This window comes from Ursus arctos, unplaced genomic scaffold, assembly GCF_023065955.2.
Source record: "Ursus arctos isolate Adak ecotype North America unplaced genomic scaffold, UrsArc2.0 scaffold_19, whole genome shotgun sequence".
Classification (NCBI taxonomy): Eukaryota; Metazoa; Chordata; class Mammalia; order Carnivora; family Ursidae; genus Ursus; species Ursus arctos.
This window is the reverse complement of record NW_026622863.1, coordinates 27,608,788-27,626,343: the sequence shown is the minus strand read 5'-3', so window position 1 is coordinate 27,626,343 and position 17,556 is coordinate 27,608,788. Positions and strand designations below refer to the sequence as shown.

General features: G+C 60.4%; 1 protein-coding gene across 3 annotated transcripts in view; it reads right to left on the bottom strand.

Moving 5' to 3' along the window:
• The window catches only part of VAC14 (VAC14 component of PIKFYVE complex), a 100,653-nt gene that overhangs the window by 3,945 nt on the left and 79,152 nt on the right, over positions 1 to 17,556 (bottom strand). For 2 of the 3 annotated variants that reach the window (XM_048223491.2, XM_026495184.4), the window contains exons 15-18: positions 6,141 to 6,315; positions 4,572 to 4,690; positions 3,266 to 3,345; positions 1,244 to 1,394 (exon numbers count right to left, since the gene is read on the bottom strand). In XM_048223491.2, coding sequence (XP_048079448.1) covers positions 1,244 to 1,394; positions 3,266 to 3,345; positions 4,572 to 4,690; positions 6,141 to 6,315 — 525 coding nt within the window. The remainder of the gene's footprint in view (positions 1 to 1,243; positions 1,395 to 3,265; positions 3,346 to 4,571; positions 4,691 to 6,140; positions 6,316 to 17,556) is intronic. The other variant, XM_057314227.1, reaches the window with a different exon arrangement.

Genomic DNA, 17,556 nt, shown 5'->3' with positions numbered 1-17,556 from the left:
TACCTGGGCATCACTACGAGCAGCTGGGGCACTGCCTAGCTCTGCCACCCCAGAGCACTGCTGTCTGGGAAAAAGGGTGGAGTAGGCAGGAGCTGGGCATTGGCCTGGGGGGCCACATCTGCTGGGGGCTCAAGCCCCTCCAGCTGGCCTAGCTAGGGTAGACAGCCTGTCAGGTGGCCCACACCCCGCCTCTGCAGAGGCCAAGCCAGGTGGGGGGGTGGTGGGAGCCTAAACCCAGTGCTATGGAGGGCACAGGGGCTTGGGTCTGGGACCCTGAGCATCAGGCAGGCCCATTTCAAGGCTGCCTGCATCAATCCCACAGGCCCAAGCCCGAGGCCCTTCGCGGGAGTGAGGTGCCAGGCCTGCCAAGTGGCTCTAACAGCCTGGGAGGGAATTCTAGACACACAGGGCATCTGATGCAAGCTGGGTGTGCTCCATTCAGCGTAAATCTTCTCAGTGGCTCTGCTTGTTTCCATGGCGACCTGACAAGTGAAATTTTCCATCTCGGATGCCAAATGCCTGTGGATGAGGCAAAGCCTCCAAGGGTTACCAAATATAGACACAGCCCAACAGGCTCTGGGGGCCGGGCCAGCAGTGGGTTTGGGGTAGGAGCCTGGCTGGACCCCCCCCCCCCCAGGGCCACAGCCCTCCTTCCTGGAGGCTGCCATGCTGGGACTCGTGATGGAGGTGTGCCCGGGACCTGCTCTTCCCATGGGCAGGACTCAAGCATGGTAGCCACGGATGCACCCTGCCTCTTGCCCCACCCAGGATGGGCTCGGGACGGTCCCAGGGAGGCTGGGGTCTCTTGGAGGCCCAGGTGGGAGCCTCTGCCACGGACGAAGGGGAGGGCCACCTGAGGCCTGGCTCTCATGCCTGTCTGCGTGGGACTGGGCGCCGTCTCTGACCTAGGACATGAACTCCTCCAGCTCCTCCTGCGGTTTCTCTCCAGGAGCATCCACCTGGGCGACTCTGGCATGCCCTCTTACTGTTTGATGAACGCAACCCCGACCACTTGGAAAAGGGATCGCTAGCCTCTGCCACCTTGTAAACACTCCCAGAACCCCCCAACCTGGTGCTCTGAGAGGCCTGAGGCCAGTGGCGGTGGGGTGGCTGGTGTCCACACTGCCAGTGGGATGGGATTCCGAGGCGAGGCACCCCTCTGTCGCCAAGTCTCTCTGGGCCTGATCTCTCCCGGTGGCCTCCCGTGGAGGTGGGGGGCAGCGGTCCCCAGCCCGGCACTCACTCGGTCTGGAGCAGCTCGGGGTTGGGCACGCACTGCAGCCGGTGTGACAGGAGCTGGAAGGCACTGCTCTGGGGCAGCAGCATGAGCAGGCCGTAGAGGGCCTTGATCAGGTAGGGGTTGTTCTTCACGTCCAGGAGCTGCAGGCGCAGATCTGTGGCAGGGCAGAGGGCAGCGGTCAGGCACTGCTCTGGGCTGCCCCCCGGCCTGCTCGGGAGAGGCCAGCCAGGTGGCAGGGCCGCCTCCACAGCCAGACACGCCTGCCCCCTCCTCTGGTAGCGCCTCAGCCATCCCTGGGATGTCATCCCTCTTTCTTCCTGCCCGCCCACCTGCCCATAGGTCCCGAGAGTGCCCTCGGCCTGACGACCCCCAAGGGGCTGCTGGGCCTCGGTCCTGAGAACCTACACTCCCCGCAGCCTGGTAACGAGGGGCTAGGGGCCTGGAGTGTAACAGATTCCCCGGTCTGCTCTGCACGTGCCAGCACAACAGAGCTATAAATAGGGTGAGCGGGAGAGAAAGACCGGATTAGGGTAGCTTTAAGGGCGGGTGGGATGGAAAACCGCTTGTGTGTATGGCTAGACACACACCAAGCTCGGCGTGTCTGGCAGGTGCTTTTGGAAAGCCACCTCAGATACCATCCCTGTCAGAACCCTACTGCATGGCAGAGGCACCCCTGGTCCTGCCCAGTACCTGTCCCAATTCAACAGTCCCACGCTTCCCTCCTCCGAGCCCCTCCGGGAGAATAACTGGCTCCTGCCTACTTGTGTCTAAGGCCCAGTCCCGGGCATCCTTTGTGGAGAATGTGCCACAAATGTCCGGAAAGGCCATGTGACCCCAGCAGCAGCAGCTGTGTGGAGGTCTGGGCTGCTGCTGGAGCCAGAGCAGTCAGGCCTTGCTGCCCCCTGCCCCCCAAGCCCTCTTCTTGCCCCAGGGAGCAGGGCCACCAGTGGAGACCTAAATTGTCATCCCTGGGCCTGGCCACTCCAGCAGGAATGTGGGCCTGTTCCAGTCCAGTCCCCACTTGGGGCCCTGATAAAGCTGGGGCTGTGGGGCCAAGCCTGTTCCCAAGGGGGCCAGGCAAGCCAGGAGTGGGTTGGGCGCTGAGCAGGACCAGGGTGAATCTGCTCACCCCCACAAAGCCCTGGGCCTGCGGAGCAGGCGCTTGTGGCTTCTCCAGGGTCAGGCTGGACCTGACCTCAGCAGACTGTGTGCCTGGCTGCCCCAGGAGGCCCATGGGGAAGTGAGATGTCAGGCCAGGGGACCACTTGGGACAGGCTTTGATGCGCTCTCCTGGGAACAGGGTCTCCCTCCTGCGCCTCTGCCACCTGGTGCCTGGCTGCGTGGAGCAGCTCAGGTGGGTCAGAGGCGCTACCAGACAGCAGGAAGCCGGGGCGACCAGCGGGGCAGGAAGGCCACCCGCAGGCTGCCTCCCTGCTTCCCTACCTTACTGTAAGCGTGGGAGTTTTATTCAGAGAGCTGCCTGCCCTGGAGGGCAAGTGCTGGAGGTGCTGAGGCGCCCCAGCCGGCGGCCAGTTCTGCACATTCAGCCCGGATGTTAGATCAGGCAGCTCCTGCCCAGCCGCTCCCGGCAAGCGCCAACTCTGCTTTGCAGAGACAGCAGGGTGTGGCCGCCGGCACAGAGAAGCCCTTGCAGGTGGGCCCAAGGGGCCCCGCAGCTTCTGAGAGCCTGGGCAGAGCGCAGTGTGCTTGCAGGGGTGGCTGGGAACAGCTCTGGGCCGGCTGCCCCACCAGCCCCCCGACAGTGCCGCTCTGGTCCCCCTGCCCCTGGCAGGGATGTTATGAGCCTTCGGGTGGGTTTTGCCACCCATTGGCCTGGGTCCACGAGACCCACTTTCAGGCGCTCGCCCTCATACCACCCGTTCCGGTCCTGCTGGACTGGACTCCTCGGCCCTGTCATCCCCAGTCTTCCGTTCTTGCTGTTTTGGAAACACCCCTGGGGGAGTGCTCTGCCCACCCCCCACCCAGGCAGAGGGCCTGAGGCGGCCGCGGAAGCAGGGCTCTTACATGTGAAGATGGGGCACTCAATCAGCTGCACCAGCTTGTCTACCTCCGTGAGGAAATCCACCGTGACCTCCAGGTCGCCGCTGGGTGGCTGGTCAAGGAAAGTCTGACCCCTGGGCCGGGACAGCCCATCTCTGTGAGGGGCCTCTGTTGGGATGGGGGCAACTGGGGAGCTGGGGCCCAGGGGCTGGGAACACATGCTCTTCACACCTGGGCCCTGGTTTCAAAAGCAGAAGCCGCTCCATCCTAAGCACGAAGGTACACAAAGGACATCAGTCTCTGCCTCTTCACCGCTCTGTCCCTCTAAATGAACAATGGTGCAGCTGTCCCCCTGCCTGGGCACTCTGGTTCTGCTCCGGGGCTCTCTCCTCTGTGACCTCCAGGCTGGAAGGGGGCAAGGAGCCGCTGAGCAGGGAAGGTCCCGGTTCCCGCCCGGGTGGATGCCTGTCAGCAGGGCCAAGGTCAGGGCTGCGGCAAGCGTGTGGCCCGCAGTCTCTGGGCCACCCCAACGGCCGAGAAAAGCAAATCTTGGGTGAGGAAGGAGAGCAGGCACCCTCAGGGAGTAAGGCAAGGCCACACCGACCCTCAGTAGAGGAACCTTAGGGCCCTTCTCTCCTTAGGTCACATTAGGAAAGGAGGCCCACTTTTTGTCCTAAGTAGCTCTTTGATCCAGGGCCACATGCTAGGCATTCACAGAGGAAGCTGGTTTGCTTCGGTGTTTTAAGAACTGGGACCAATCTGCCCACGGATGCCTTTCACAGGCCTTTAGGTGCGCTGCAGGTCTTCTCTCTGGCTGAGGCCGCTCACCCGGCCTGCTTCTCCCTTCTCCCTTCCGTGTCATTGCCAACCTGGGCTCCCTCTGGCTCTGTGGCCCCAGAGGCTCCCTGGGCTCACCAGCAACGCTGCAGACACCAGAGCTCAAGCCTGCAGGCCTCATCTAGGTCCACCCATTGCAGTCCCTAGGTCTTCCCGATTCCCGGGCCTCTCTCTGCCCCCCTCCCCCCCCCAGGCGCCCTCACCTAGATGGCCCCATCAGCACCCCTGAGCCTCGATCCATGGCTTACAAGGTTCCACCAAGGGCAGCTCCACGCCACAAGGCCTAGATGACCCTGTCTGCTGCCAACAGCAAGCTCTCCAAAACACCCCTCTTGGCACCCTCCAAGGTCCTGATGGCACGAGGCCTGGAGGCAGAGCATGGGACGGGGCAGGACCGTGGCAGTTGGTCCCGCCACCTGGGCAGAAAGGGAGCACCTGGCCCCCGCCCATCCCTCAGCGGCTGGACGGAAAGGGCAGCGAGAGTGAAGGATACAACTTCTGGATGAGGTCGTAGGCGTGCCGGTAGTTCTGCGTGAGGAAGCACAGGGAGACTGTCGTGACCGGGTTGTGGCACCAGGAGCGGTACAGGCAGCAGAAGAGGTTCTGGCTCTCCTGCGGGGGAAGAGGTGTGAGCCGCTGACAGAGCCCCCACTCCTTCCCACCCGGGGTCCACGCAGGGCCTGAGATCCAGGGGCCCTTGCGCAGGGCGGGGGAGCCAGCTCAGCGCCCAGGGCTGTGTTTGGCAGCGCAGCTGGGAACAAGCTGTCACAAAGGAAACGCTGACGGCTCCTCCTCAGACCCTGTCATTACTCCCGGTCCCACAGAGCCACGTGGTGGTGGCTGTGAGGGCCTGGTCAGGCGTGAGCCTGTCCTCTGTGCTGGCATTTCTGCCCTCGGCAAAGAACACTAATTGGCCTCTCCAGAACTCTGTGGTCCTGGAGCCCGTGGGGCTGGGAGGGTTGTGATGCGAGGGCGCGGCTCTGGGCAGGGAGGAGGCTTCCTCAGGGCTTGGGCTCTTCCTGGCAGCATCCCGTCTCATCCTCAGATGCCACATCTCCTCCCTCCTCTGTAGCCCACCTGGTACTCAGGAACCCGCCCAGGAGCTGAACCCACGCCCAGGGAGCCCCTGCCCTCAGGAAAATTCTCAAGTCCTCTGAGAATGTCTGCAAAGAACCACAGGAAGAAGGCAGAGGTGTGGCCTGGATCATTCTGAGCTGCCTGGCCCCAGATGCCCTAAAGTAGGCCTGGATGTCCTTGAGACTCCCTGAGAGGGAGCAGAGGCAGGGTCTGAGCTGGGGAGGAGCGTGGGGGGTGACAACAACAGCCCACATTGGGGAATGAAACCGCTGGAGCCACCAGCAAACCCAGAGTGGCAGCCACCTCCAGAGGCCCTCGGAAGCTCGGCCCCTGCCCCTGGGCCAAGCAAGGCCCGTGACCGGTGTCCCCCAGACCAAGATGGCAGAACGGTGAGCACCTCCCTGCTCTCTCTGACCAGCCCCGCTGGGTCCTAAGCCAAAGCCTGGGCCAGGCAGCACTGTGACACCCTGGCTTAGATTAGGGGGCCTTGTGAGACAGAGGTGTTCAACTGTTTGAGAGAAGGGCCAGGGCTGAGGAGGAGGGTAGGGAGAGCAACAATCCCTGATGTCTGGCAACGTTATAATCCAGAAACCTGACTCACACAGGGTGGCACGGCCCAGCAGGCGTGAGCCACTGGGTCCCAGAAGCCAATCCGTGTGGGGTAGGGGGTGTGGTGTCAACAAGCGAAAAATACATGGTGTTAGCGGGTCAGGGAGGGCATGTGGACCCTGGAGGAGAGTCCAAAGCCTTCCGTGGGCAGAGATCTCTGCAGCGGGCGGCTCCGAGGACCTGGCTCTGACTTATTGCCATGGGTGGCACTGAGCAGCAAGCCAGGGGAATCTGCAGTTTACACCGGACCTGGAGATCTCAGATTTCATCCCATCTGCCCCGGGAGCCTCCTGGGGCGAGGAGCGGCCTAGAGCGGCTGTGCGCCCATGTGCACGTGGGACCAAACCTGGGGCCCGAGCCCGTGGACCCCGAGTACCAGAGTCTTCAGGTCCTTGAGCTGGTTCCTCAGCTGGAAGAGCTCTGTGGAGGTGAGCAGGATGGTGTTGAGGGTGTGGACCATGGTTGAGGCGAACTTGAGGTCCTCCTCTCGGAGCAGGATGTCTGCCATCGAGTGAAAGATGTTCTCTGCGTTCAGCAGGAGGCAGAGCTGCCTGGAAAACAGGCCGAGGGGAGGTTACAAAAACCTCTGGGCTTAACGTAGGAAGCCTCTCTGTGGTCTTGCAGCACCCTGATGAAACCTGCTCTTTCCTGGGTTTGGCCTGGGACCCCGGCTCTCAGGCTTGAGGGGGATGGTGCAGTGCTGTGCACAGTGGGCCTGGCTCCATGCCTCCCAGCACTGCTCACTCTGGCCCAGCACCTCTGGAGCCCCACAGGCTGGACTGACCTCCCTCCCCTGCCCCAGGCCCCCAAAGGGAATTCTGAGAGAAACAGTGGGCCTCTGCCTACCACTGTGGCCACAAAAGCCCCGAGTTTATCTTCCTGACCTCCCAAGTGCCACAGCGACGCTTCCCACGTGCTGAGGTACTCCCTACCCCTTCCCGCCTTTACTTTTTTGGATAGAGATGATCTTCATGTGACAAATAACACACGCACTGGTCATCGATGTACTGCCCCCTGCCCACTTCCCTGGGCTCAGGAGCCTGTGTTGTTCCCACCTGTGACCTCCCTGGAGTGCAGGGTTCTTGTGGGATGGACGGCCCCTATGACAACCCTGAACTTTATCCTTGCTGTTCACATAATGAAACTCTGGTGCAGGGAGGCAAAGTGACTTGACCAAGGTCCTAGGATGAGTTAGGGACACTTCTTCCCATCATCTCCCCTCTAAGCGTCCTACAGCGATAAGGCTTAGGTTTTGTGGAAAGGAGTCTCCATTCTATAAAAAGCAAAACAGGAAATTCAGAGAATGGAGAAAAGCAGATTTTCCAGGGTCCCTGGGCCAAGATGACATCAACAGTGAGAGGCAGGTCTCAGGGACAGGCTCAGAGAAAGCCTGTTGACCTCCCTCCTTTGCCATGGTGCCCACGGAGGCCTGGCCTTTAGGGGACAAGTGGGCCTTCCTGTTGGGAGTATAGGGATCCCAAGGTGCCTGCAAACTGAGGGGGCCATCCAAGGAGCGGGCAGGTGGGGCCTGGAGGCCGGGGCTGTGGCCACCGAGCTGCTGACTGTGGCATCCAGCTCTGCCACCGCCCTGTCTCCCACCTGGGGTGCGGGTCTGTCTGCCTGACTCCTCGTCTCTGCTCCTGTGAAGTATACAGACTCGGACTTGGGCTTCTGGGGACAAAGGTCTGTGGCCTCAAGGTCTAGTGTGCCGGACAACATGAACCACATTTGGAGCCAAGATGCGGGACACATAGCCATCCCAGGTCACTGAACTCAAACTAAACTCTGCATTTATCAGGGTCTGGTTTCCTGCTTCCCTCTGAATACCAGCCATGTCTTGGGGCCAGACAGCAGAAGATTCTTCCCCACCCCCGGCTCCAGAAAAATCCCAGAGCATTTGGTAATAGAGAGGCCAAACCACGAAGTGCAAACAGTGGGCAGGCCGTCTCCAGCCCAGGCCCAGCTGGAACCAGCAGCCTTGGGCAAGAATGCAGAGAGAGGTGGAAACGAGGCTGTTGGGGTGGGGTGGGGCGGGGGGGGGGGGGAGCTGGACGGTGGTGTGGGATGGGCTCTGCCACTGGCTTGGTGGTGCCCCTGCTCATGTGTGCATCCAGAGCCTGGTACTTCTGACCAGCTGTGTGACCGCAGTGTTTCTGTGCCACAATTTCTTCACCTCCTAATTGGGGGTAATACTTCCCTGCACGATGGGGCTACTCAGAGGAGAACTGCCACGACTAGGAGCAACTCATGTGAGGGCGCACAGTATATGGCTAATGGGACCCTACTGGAGTACCCCGCAGGTACCATGGGTGGGGGTGACAGCCGGCTCATAGGAGGAAGCTTGGCTGTAGAGCACAGACAGTACTTTCTGTCCCCTCTTGGGCCTCCCATCCCCGGATGAGCCCTGTCTCCAGGGCCGTGGGATAGATATGTTCCAGAAGGGCAGGCCAGGGAGGAAGGGGAGCATTCTGACAAATGGTCACAAATGCCCGTCGCCTGCAGCTGCTGCCGTCTCCATGACAGAGGCCAACAGCTGAGGCTCTGCCAGGCAGTGCTCTCCAGGGACCATGGGGCACAGGGACCTGTGGCAGCCAGAGGGTGGGGGTGGAACTCTCATGTGAGGACAGCTGGGGCAGTGTGGAGGAGTAAGCAAAGGGGGTGGTGGTGAGGACAGGCGGGTGCCAAGGCCTCCTGGTGTCCCTCAGAACCTGGGAACTACAGAAGGTCAGGGATGGTGGAGTTTCCCAGAAATGCTCCTCTCTCGCCACTAGTGACAGCACCCCGTCCTGGCTTTCCCCTCCCTCAGTGACTGCTCCTCCTCTCCTGGCGGTGGCCCTGCACACGAGTGCGCGCGTGCGCTCTCTCTCTCGTCTGCATCTCTTGGCGGTCGCGCTGGTCCCATGTTTTCAAGGCCATCTCTAGATCGGTGTCCGCTCAACAGGCATTTCAAATTTGGCTGGGCCAGGGCACAACACTCCGGCTCCCTGCCTTCCCATCTCAGGAAGCAGTGTCACCGCCGTGGCCACCCAGCTGCTCTGCCCAAACCAAGGAAGGAGTTGTCCTCGAACCCCTGGCTTCAGTGCACCCACCAGCCCGGCAAGTGCTGGCCATCTCTTCTGGTCAATGCCAAGCCATCTCCTCACTGGTCTCCCTGCTGCTTCTCTCACCCCTACAATCTGCCCACCGGGGCAAGCCCTGAAAAGTGCTAATCAGAGCATGCCACTCCCCAGTGGTTTCCCACAGGATCCCAACAAACCCCAGCTCCTCACCATGCCTTTAGGATCTCGCATCTTCTGGCCACTTCTCTCCAACCTCAGCTCTTAGGATTCCTCCTTCACTCACCACATGCTGGCCCTTGGGGCTTTTTTTCTGTTCCTGACCTCTGCCCTGGCCTGGAAAGCTCTGCTGAGGGACCTGCACGTAGCTGGCCCCCTCTGGCCATGGAGATGTGAGCTCCAACCACAGGCCTGGGGAGGCCTCTGTCCCATGCAGCCCTTTCTAAAGTCCTGTGTTTTTCTCAGCATTTCTCACTACCTGATCACCTGGGTGACAGACTTGTCTATTGGCTCCCGGCGAACTCCCTCCAGAACGGGAGCTGCAGGGCCCTGCCTGTGACGCTTGTGAGGAGGGCCTGGCACGGAGCAGCTGCTCAGTAGCCAGTGCTGAACGTCACCACGTGGAGGACCTGGGCAGAGGCGCAGAGATAGGCCTGCGCCCCGCTCCGGCACACCCCTTTTGTTCATCCTGGAAAGGTCCCGGCCTGCTGGGCAAGGCTGTCCACAGACAGCGGCTTCCCAGATGTTACGTTTCCACCCGCGTCACCCAGGGCCTGGCTGACCTGTCTAGGGGACGCAGGGAGGCTGGCTCAGCTCAGGAGACCCCTGAACGCGTGCTGTCAGGACACAGTAACGACACGATGCACCGAGGAGCCACCCCCAAGCTCCACTAACTAAACCACCAGAAAAGAGGGGAAGGGAGAGAAGCCAGAAGGGCCCCCCAGAGAGGAGTGTCGGTAGGGGGCACACTCTCCAGCTAACCTCAAGTCCCACTGTGCACTGGATGTTTGCTTCAGCAGGGCGGTCTCCCCTGCCCCAGGAGGCTGCCAGGCAGAGCCTGGAGGGGCTGTTCTGGGCCCCCCTCCTGCGGCCGGGTCACCCTCGGGGGCAGGGGCTGTACCTCATCTGCCCTTACCCAGCCTCCCCCATCCCGTCCCAAGGTCAGCTGAGGTTTGGGGAGAAGGAAAACAATTCCCAGACTGAGGGGTCATGAAGCCTCCAGAAGGCAGGAACAATGAAGTATTAGCTAGCTCACTGGGAGCTCTTACGAGACGCCAGGCACTGTGCTGAGGGGGTTACACGGGCCTCCGCGGGATGGGCAAGGGGTGACAGAAAGAACAGCAGCTCACGTCTCTGTGGGCTCGCTGGGTCCTGGGCATTTCAGAGGGAAGGGGAAGGTGAATCTGGGTAGGTCAGCAGGGCCGTAGCCTGGAGGGCTCTGAGTACCTGACCAGGAGACTGATTCTTCTTCCTGAGTAAGAAGGTGGGCGGTGGAGGGAGAGGGAGGCACCCACTTTTCACTTTAACCGTGGGCCTGTGAAACGGCCCGCACAGGTGGTCTCCGAGCCTCCAGAGGCCCAGCCCCAGGGTCTTCCCGGGGCATTCTGCTGAGTCCTCACACCATTCGGGGCAGGGGGTATGGCTGTCATTCCACACGGAGACGAGCACGCTGCCAGGCACACAGCTGATCTGGGGAGGGAGGACCCAGACCCAGAAGAGCCCATTTCCAGAACCTGAGTTCCTGCTCCCACTCTGCCTCCCCCGTGCCCGTCGGCGCCCAGCAGGGGCCTGGCAGATGGCTGCGTCGCAGGGCTGCTGCGTCATCACTTCTGCTGAGCCCCAGCCCTGCCTGGGCTGCCTGCCTGGCTCTCAGGCATAGCATCAGTAATGAACACAGCTTGCAAGCATCAAACATTTGCCCGTAGTTTTTAATAACCACATTAAAGTACTATTCATCACGAGACAATGGCTTGCAGAATGCTTGGGGACAAGGCAGAAAGGTGAGGCAGGAGGAAACCTACAGGGGGTCTGGGAGGGCACAGCCTGCAGGCGCACCTCAGGGCTGGAGGGCAGGGGTCCTGATGCATGTGCCCTGAGGTGGCCTCTGGGATGCAGCCACTCACCATCACAGGCCAGAGCACCCTGTGGATGTGCTCTGCCACCCCCTCCTCCAGCCTCCTGCTGCTTCCCTGCACAGCTGGTCCCTGCTTTGGGGTCTGGGTTCATGCTGGGGAGGGAGCAGTTCTCTTTGGTCCCTCTCAGGGGAGCACCCTGCCTCCAGCCTGACCCAAGAGAGGGATCCCCACTTTCCCTAATGAACTGAGAGGACATTGCCTCACCACAGAGGTGCCTTCTTTGGGGGTAACTTCAAAAGGCCAAGGTCTACAGTAGGGCCAGGGGAAGGCACCCTGGAGCAGGGCCCACCTGGAAATGGCCATATCACACTTGCCAGGCTGGTGTGAGCTTTGTGTCACTGTCCCTTCAACCACTCACACTGGCTAAGCATCCTCATACACCAGACTCCAACCCTGAATGGCCACTGCCCTCAGTGGTGGCCCACAGTGGAAGATGCTCTCCTGAGTCCCTGTCTGGCATCTACCCACAGTCCCTGCTTCAGGTGACATGTGGGCCAGAGCAGGCAGGAGGAGGAAGGTATCAAGCAGCCTTGCAGGTGGCTCGAGACGGGCCAGGCATGCCCTGGGGCCACATGGCCAAGGCTGGATGGGAGAATCCTGCAGTTGCTGCCTGCTGCAGGGGACATGGGCACGGGCACAGGCCGGCCCCCACTAGTCCGACAGGGAGCCTGGCACTGTCCTTCACCCTATCCTAGCAGTGGGAAAGGGGCCACATGCTGCTCTTCCTCTAGGGACCTGGACAAGTCACCAGCTCAGGCCAGGTCAAGACTTGGTTTGGAGGGTAAGACCTGCCCAGCGGCTTTATGCCCCTTCCCCCATGAGGGCCACGTGCAAAGCAGGAAAGAAGAGGCCATCACTGCCGAGTGTGTGAGGTGGGGGCCGCTTCTGCTTCTGGATGCCTCTCTTCAACTGGCCAGTCCCATTCCCCACCAAGAGCCTGGGCAGGGCATGAAGGATAGGGTTCAGCATTGAGGAAGCCTATTTTGGTAGTGGGAGTGGTAAAAAGAGGAGGGTGAGCAGTTCCTTTCAGGACACATGAACCCCAGGGCCTAGGGGAAGGTCATGGCTGGCCCAGAGGAGGGGGGCAGCTGGACACTGGGCTCCTTCCCAGGGCCAGGCCTGTTTGCAGGAGCAGGGGCCCCATACCAGGGCATGGGCCCTGGAGGGCAGAATCCCCAGCATGGACACATACCTTTCTCGGGGAGGAAGCACTCTGGCTCCCTGCCATGCTGTGCTCTGGGGAATCCGGACGCTGCCATGTGGCTTTGGGGAAGATGTAACACTTCTTCCCATGACCCCACTTCCCTGTGTCCTCTGAAAACAAGACCAGCGAAGCTGCCAAGGTCAGAAACTGCCCCTCTCGCCCCCACCAGCCCCTTCACTGTCAGCCGATCCTTCCCAGGTCCCTGGGCCATTTGAAGACGCTCATGCTGGTTCCCTCCTGGGGCTCTGCTCCAGCTCCCATCCCCAAGTAAGGGCATGCTGATGCCCCCACTATCCCCGCCCCGACTGTTCTGACAAGGAGCCCAGAGCTGAGGGCTGGCGGGGGAAGTGAAGTGAGCTAATCTACACTCGCTGGGGGGGGGGGGGGGGGGGTGCCGCCCTCCACTTCCCTACCCTCTCCCCTTCCACAAGCCTGGCTTTTTAAAGAGAGACGAAAGGCAGAAGCAGATGGTGTGTCTGGCCCTTGGAGGGGTGTCTGGGGTGAGTGCTCAGCCTGGAGGGCCCAGAAGCGCCTCCCTCATGAGGTGGCCCAGCAGCGTTGGCTTTTAGGCCCTGGGGGGCAGAGCCTGCCCTGCTGGCGACTCGGCCCAAGGCTACTGGACAGGGATGTGGTAAGGGCCCCAGACAGATTCAAGGAAAGTTTAAGAGAGATGGAGGCCTTTCTCATTCTTAACTGTGCCAAGCTGACAGGAAGGCCACCAGCACAGGACACAGGACAGCCGGCCCGGTGCGGAGAGACTCTGTACAACGGCATACTTGAGTGGAGGGAGACGCCAGTGTTGAGAGACAAGCTGGAGAACCCACCTCTCACTGCCGGCCTCCCCCAGTCGCTATCCCTGCTCCCGTCCTGCTTCCACGCTCTTGCCTCTCGGGGCCAACCGCCCCGCGATGAACAGAGAGGTCACAATTAGCCTTCAGGGAGTGCACCCCGGCTCTTTAACGCCCCCCATCTCCCATGCCACCAAGGGGACAAGGCCTCCAGGGCTGTCCAGACCCAGAGGAACCGAGCCGTGAGCGTCACACGGGAGATGGGCCACATGGTTGATCCCATCCGGCACCTCCTGCGGGCCGAGCCCAGTAAACGGCTTTCCAGAGACACATAGGAAGGTCTGCCTGCGGCTCCCAAACCGCCCGCCCATGCTGCCCTGCCCCACCTCCACTTCCACGCTCGGGCGTCAGGGCCCCCTGGCAGCCCCGGGTCCTGCCCAGGCAGGTGTGGGCTGTGTTCGACCTGGTTTGCGGCTCGGCTCTCTGGTGGGTGGCCTGGGGAGGGGATGGCCAGCTCTGGGGTGGAGAATACCATTCAGCTGGGGTCTGCAGGGCGCCGGGGCAGGCAGGCTTGGTTCTAGCTCTCTTGCTGAGGCTAGAACTGGATGCTGCCCTTGAGGAAAGCTCCAGGTGGGGTGGGCCCCACGGCCCTCTGTAAGGTGGCTTCAGGGCCAGGCCCACGGGGGCAAGGAACAAGTTTCAGGCACCTCTGATGCAGGTGTCCTTGGTGGCAGGGCCAAGTCATTTCTGCTCAGAGCCCTCCCCTCTCCCTCTGGCTGGGCCCCCTTCCTTCATCTCCATCCCTAGTGCCTGCGTACTGACCGGCCAACACCACGCACAGAGGTATAGGCCCTCACTTCTCTACTTGGCCACTGGCTGGAGTCCATATCCCCTCAGTGGTCTAAGGCCAAGGGGACATGGGCTGTCCTGGCAGATGCCTGGAGTCTCACAACTGTAACTCCCAAGTGCAGCCTGACGTCAAGTATAGAAAACACAGGGGCCCACAGCCACTGCCACCATTCCCACTGGAAAGGGCCCTCCAGCCTTGGCCTTGGCCCTGCCCCTGTCCAACAGCTGGGATCCTTTAGGAATTTAAAGAGAAGGCAGCCTTCAGGTCAGGGTAACATTAGAACGGGGAGGGAGGAGAGGCCTCCCATGTGAAGTTCAGAAAGCTCCAGAGCTTCACTGCCCCCACTTCTCCCCGTCCCACCCCGCCCCACACTCCTCTTCCCTTCCAGCTCCCTGCTTCCGAAGTATGAAAACTGTAAATCTGTTTTATTTATTTCAATCAATCCTCAGCAGTGTGCCCCTCAGGGCAGAGGCAGCCATGGTAACCCTGCCAACTCATGCCTTAAAAATTCATCGTGTTTAATGCAGTCGATGTGTCTGATACGTTTAAAAGTTTCTTTGGGGGGAGTGGAGGGGGCGGGAAGAGGCACGAGGACTTGTTTTTCTGGGTCTTGCCGGGAGACGGTGGAAAAGGATGGAGGGAGGGGCACAGCATGATGGGGAAGAGGAAGAAAAGGATCCTTTATCTACTTGGCTCTCTGTTCCTCTATTAAAGAGCAGCACGGCTCCGGGGGCCACAGACACCTGGGCAGGGCTCATCTGGAGACCTCCAGCGAAGGCCTCATCTGGATGGGAGTGGCTAAGAAAACCAAATGGTCTCAGCTGCCTTGGGGTGAGCCAACCCCTCTCCAGGTTTGGGGCTGTCTCTAGGGACCAAGATGAGAGCGGCACAGCCAGGAGAAGTGACTCCCCACTTCATACACTGCCAGGTGGTCAGGTGGCTCTCTCTGCCATGTAAGGGGGGGCACCACCTGCTCCTCAGGACAGAAGCTGTCTCCTGCACTGGGCCCAGCTAATAGACTCGGCCCCATTTTCCTTGTGCTCTTATCAATCTGGCCAAGACCGTTTCCCACTGTCCATCTGTAGGGACCTCTGCAGCCCCCTTCAGGCCTCTGTTCAAGCTGTCCCCATCCAGGACCCCTGGGAGGGCCTTCGACCCCTCTCCTGCCTCACCCTTGCTAGTTCCGCACAATCTCCTTCCTCAAGCTCTGCGTGGTCCCCCACCTCCCGAGCTTCACCTCCCAACATTCACTTGGGGGGTGTCTCCTTTCTGAAGCTATGCTTCCCAAGGCAGAATGTGTCTGAAACCCCACTAGCCTGGCCCGGATGGATACTTATGGAAGAGAAGATGAACTGCCAGGAGGGGCAAGGTGGCCTGGATTACTTCAGCTGTGGAGCCTGGCTTGCGTGAGCAACTGCAAGGGACTCGGGCGATTGAACACTGCATGGGCGGTTTTTGTGAAGAGTCTAGTTCTGGCTGAAGCACTTTCAGACTATGCCAGGAAAGGCCTCTGAGGGGACTCAGCAGGTGTCTGACTTACAAACAAGGTCCAGGTTTGTGTCCCAGAAAAGACTCCACCTTCTAACTCACATGGTAGAGACACCCCAGAATATGGCTGGATGCAGGTCAGATGGCAGGGGCGGGATCCCCGTGCTGGCAGTGCCTGGAACACCAGAAGACGTGCAGGGAAGACCCTGGGGGCCGGGCTGAGTTGTGCCGGCGCTGGAGGAAAAGGCGCTATTGGGAGGTGGTATGAGCTGGAGGCCACCCCTCCAGGCCTTGAATCCTCGGTAGGGAAGCCCAAAGCTCCTGAGCATTTCATCTTTTCAACACTCAGAGCAAATGAAAACAAAGGGAAGGCTCACTGAAGGAAACCCTGTTGTCTCCAGGACAATGGTTCCAAGAGCCGCTGACACACGGCAAGCCCTCAAGAACAGCCGGGTCCCTGTCACGGAGGTTCCTGCCCTGTAACCACCACACACAGCACGTCTGTGAGCGCTTTCTCCACCTGAGGCATGTCGCGTACCTTGAATCCCTTTAACGTGGGACAGGTGTTATTAAGCCGCCCCTCTTAGCAGAGAATGAAAGCGAAGCACACACGACAGCCTTCCAAGGCTCTGTCTGGTGGCCCATCCCAGCCCCCATGCTCTGAGCTGCTGCCAGGCCACACACCCAGCCCGTGGGTTTCACAGCCCAGCTGGCACAGGGGCTCAGAGGTGGTCTTTCTGGAAGGCAGATGGTTTGGGGATACCTTGGCTGCAGATATCACTGGGCTCTCTGATGGACCGAAGCCCAAGTTTCTCCAGAACCTTCCTGTGGCTCTGGGGAAGTTCATCTGCAAACCAGCTCCTTCTACCTGAGCCTCACTCGGGGGCTGCCTCTGTGGGTGGCAGGCAATGACCACACTGGCCACACCTGGCCAGGACAGTGCTGACCGCTGCTGATGCTTAGTTCTGATGGCTTTTTCTCCTAGTGGTCTGGTGGGAGGCAGAGTCCAGGCACTGTACCCACAGCTCTGCTACAGCCAGAACCTTTAACTCAGATCTGGTTGGGACAGGGGTGTGGGGGAGATGACTCTGCAGGTTACTCCATCAGCAGCTTCCCAGAAACCCTTGCTAGGAGCCCTGGCTCCTGAGTGCAGGTCCCAGGCCAGCTGGTGCCTGAGGTCTGAGGGGGGAGAAGGGACTTCAATACAATGACCGCTGGGGCTCTGAATGCAGGCCCACACTGCCAGGGAACCAGCAGCTCTGAGCCTCTCATGTCTGGGAGTCCCTGGGTTAACCAGTAAAGAATCACGGATGGAGACTTTCTCTCCTTTTGAAGCCCTCTGAGCTCTCACCCGTCCAAACAGGATTTCCTCCCAAGCACGTGCGTAGCTGCCCTGCCCGCGAAGCGGCCACACACTGCCCTAATGCCAACACACACAGCCTGGCAAACTGTTTTCAGGCCCCAGATGTGCCTGCCCATCCATGCCCCTGCCAACTTCTAGCCAGGTGCATGGAGGTCCTCAGGGATCCTGGGCTCACGGGACAGAGGACCAAACTGAAGCCAAGCACTGGTCCAAGGCCACACTGCCAGGCCCACTGTGGAGCAGAGTCCCTGACCCAGAGTTCCTGTCCCATTCTGCCAGACAGTCCCCTGAGGTGCTGTCACCTGCAGAACAGACCTCTCTTCCCTGGCGAAGCCCTTTTTTACACCTGACAGCTACAAATCCTTAAAGGACTCAAATGTCCAGCGCAGGGCCACCCATTCACCCCATGGCTTGTGACACATCCACGGGCAGAAGTAGACAGGTAGAGACGTAGCCAGCCTTAGGATGGGTAAGGGAATGCGCACCCCCTCATCTCTGCCATTTCCGCTTCAAACTACAGGGGTGACCTGAGAAACAAGGCAGGCAAGTAACACAAGTGCCAGGAGCCAGAGGAGCCCACCCAGGGCTGCTGCATTGTACTGGGAATGGCCTGGGGACACCCGTTGTCCCAAATGTCTTTCCGTTACCAAGACGCTCTGTTCAGATCTTCTACTGCTTCATCCCATTATTCCCAAACCAGTCGTTTGTTCCAGGCCAAGGGATTACTCCCCACTGCTGCTGTTACGACCATAAACTTTTCCAGACGGTGAGCATCTCCCTTCTGCCATGCTTGGCACTGAGCCCAGACACTGAGGTCTCCCTGCAACTCTGCCCCTCTCACCTCAAAGCCATGCCCCTGACCTGAGCCCAGCAGCCTGCTGTTCACATAGTCACTGCAGTGACGCCAG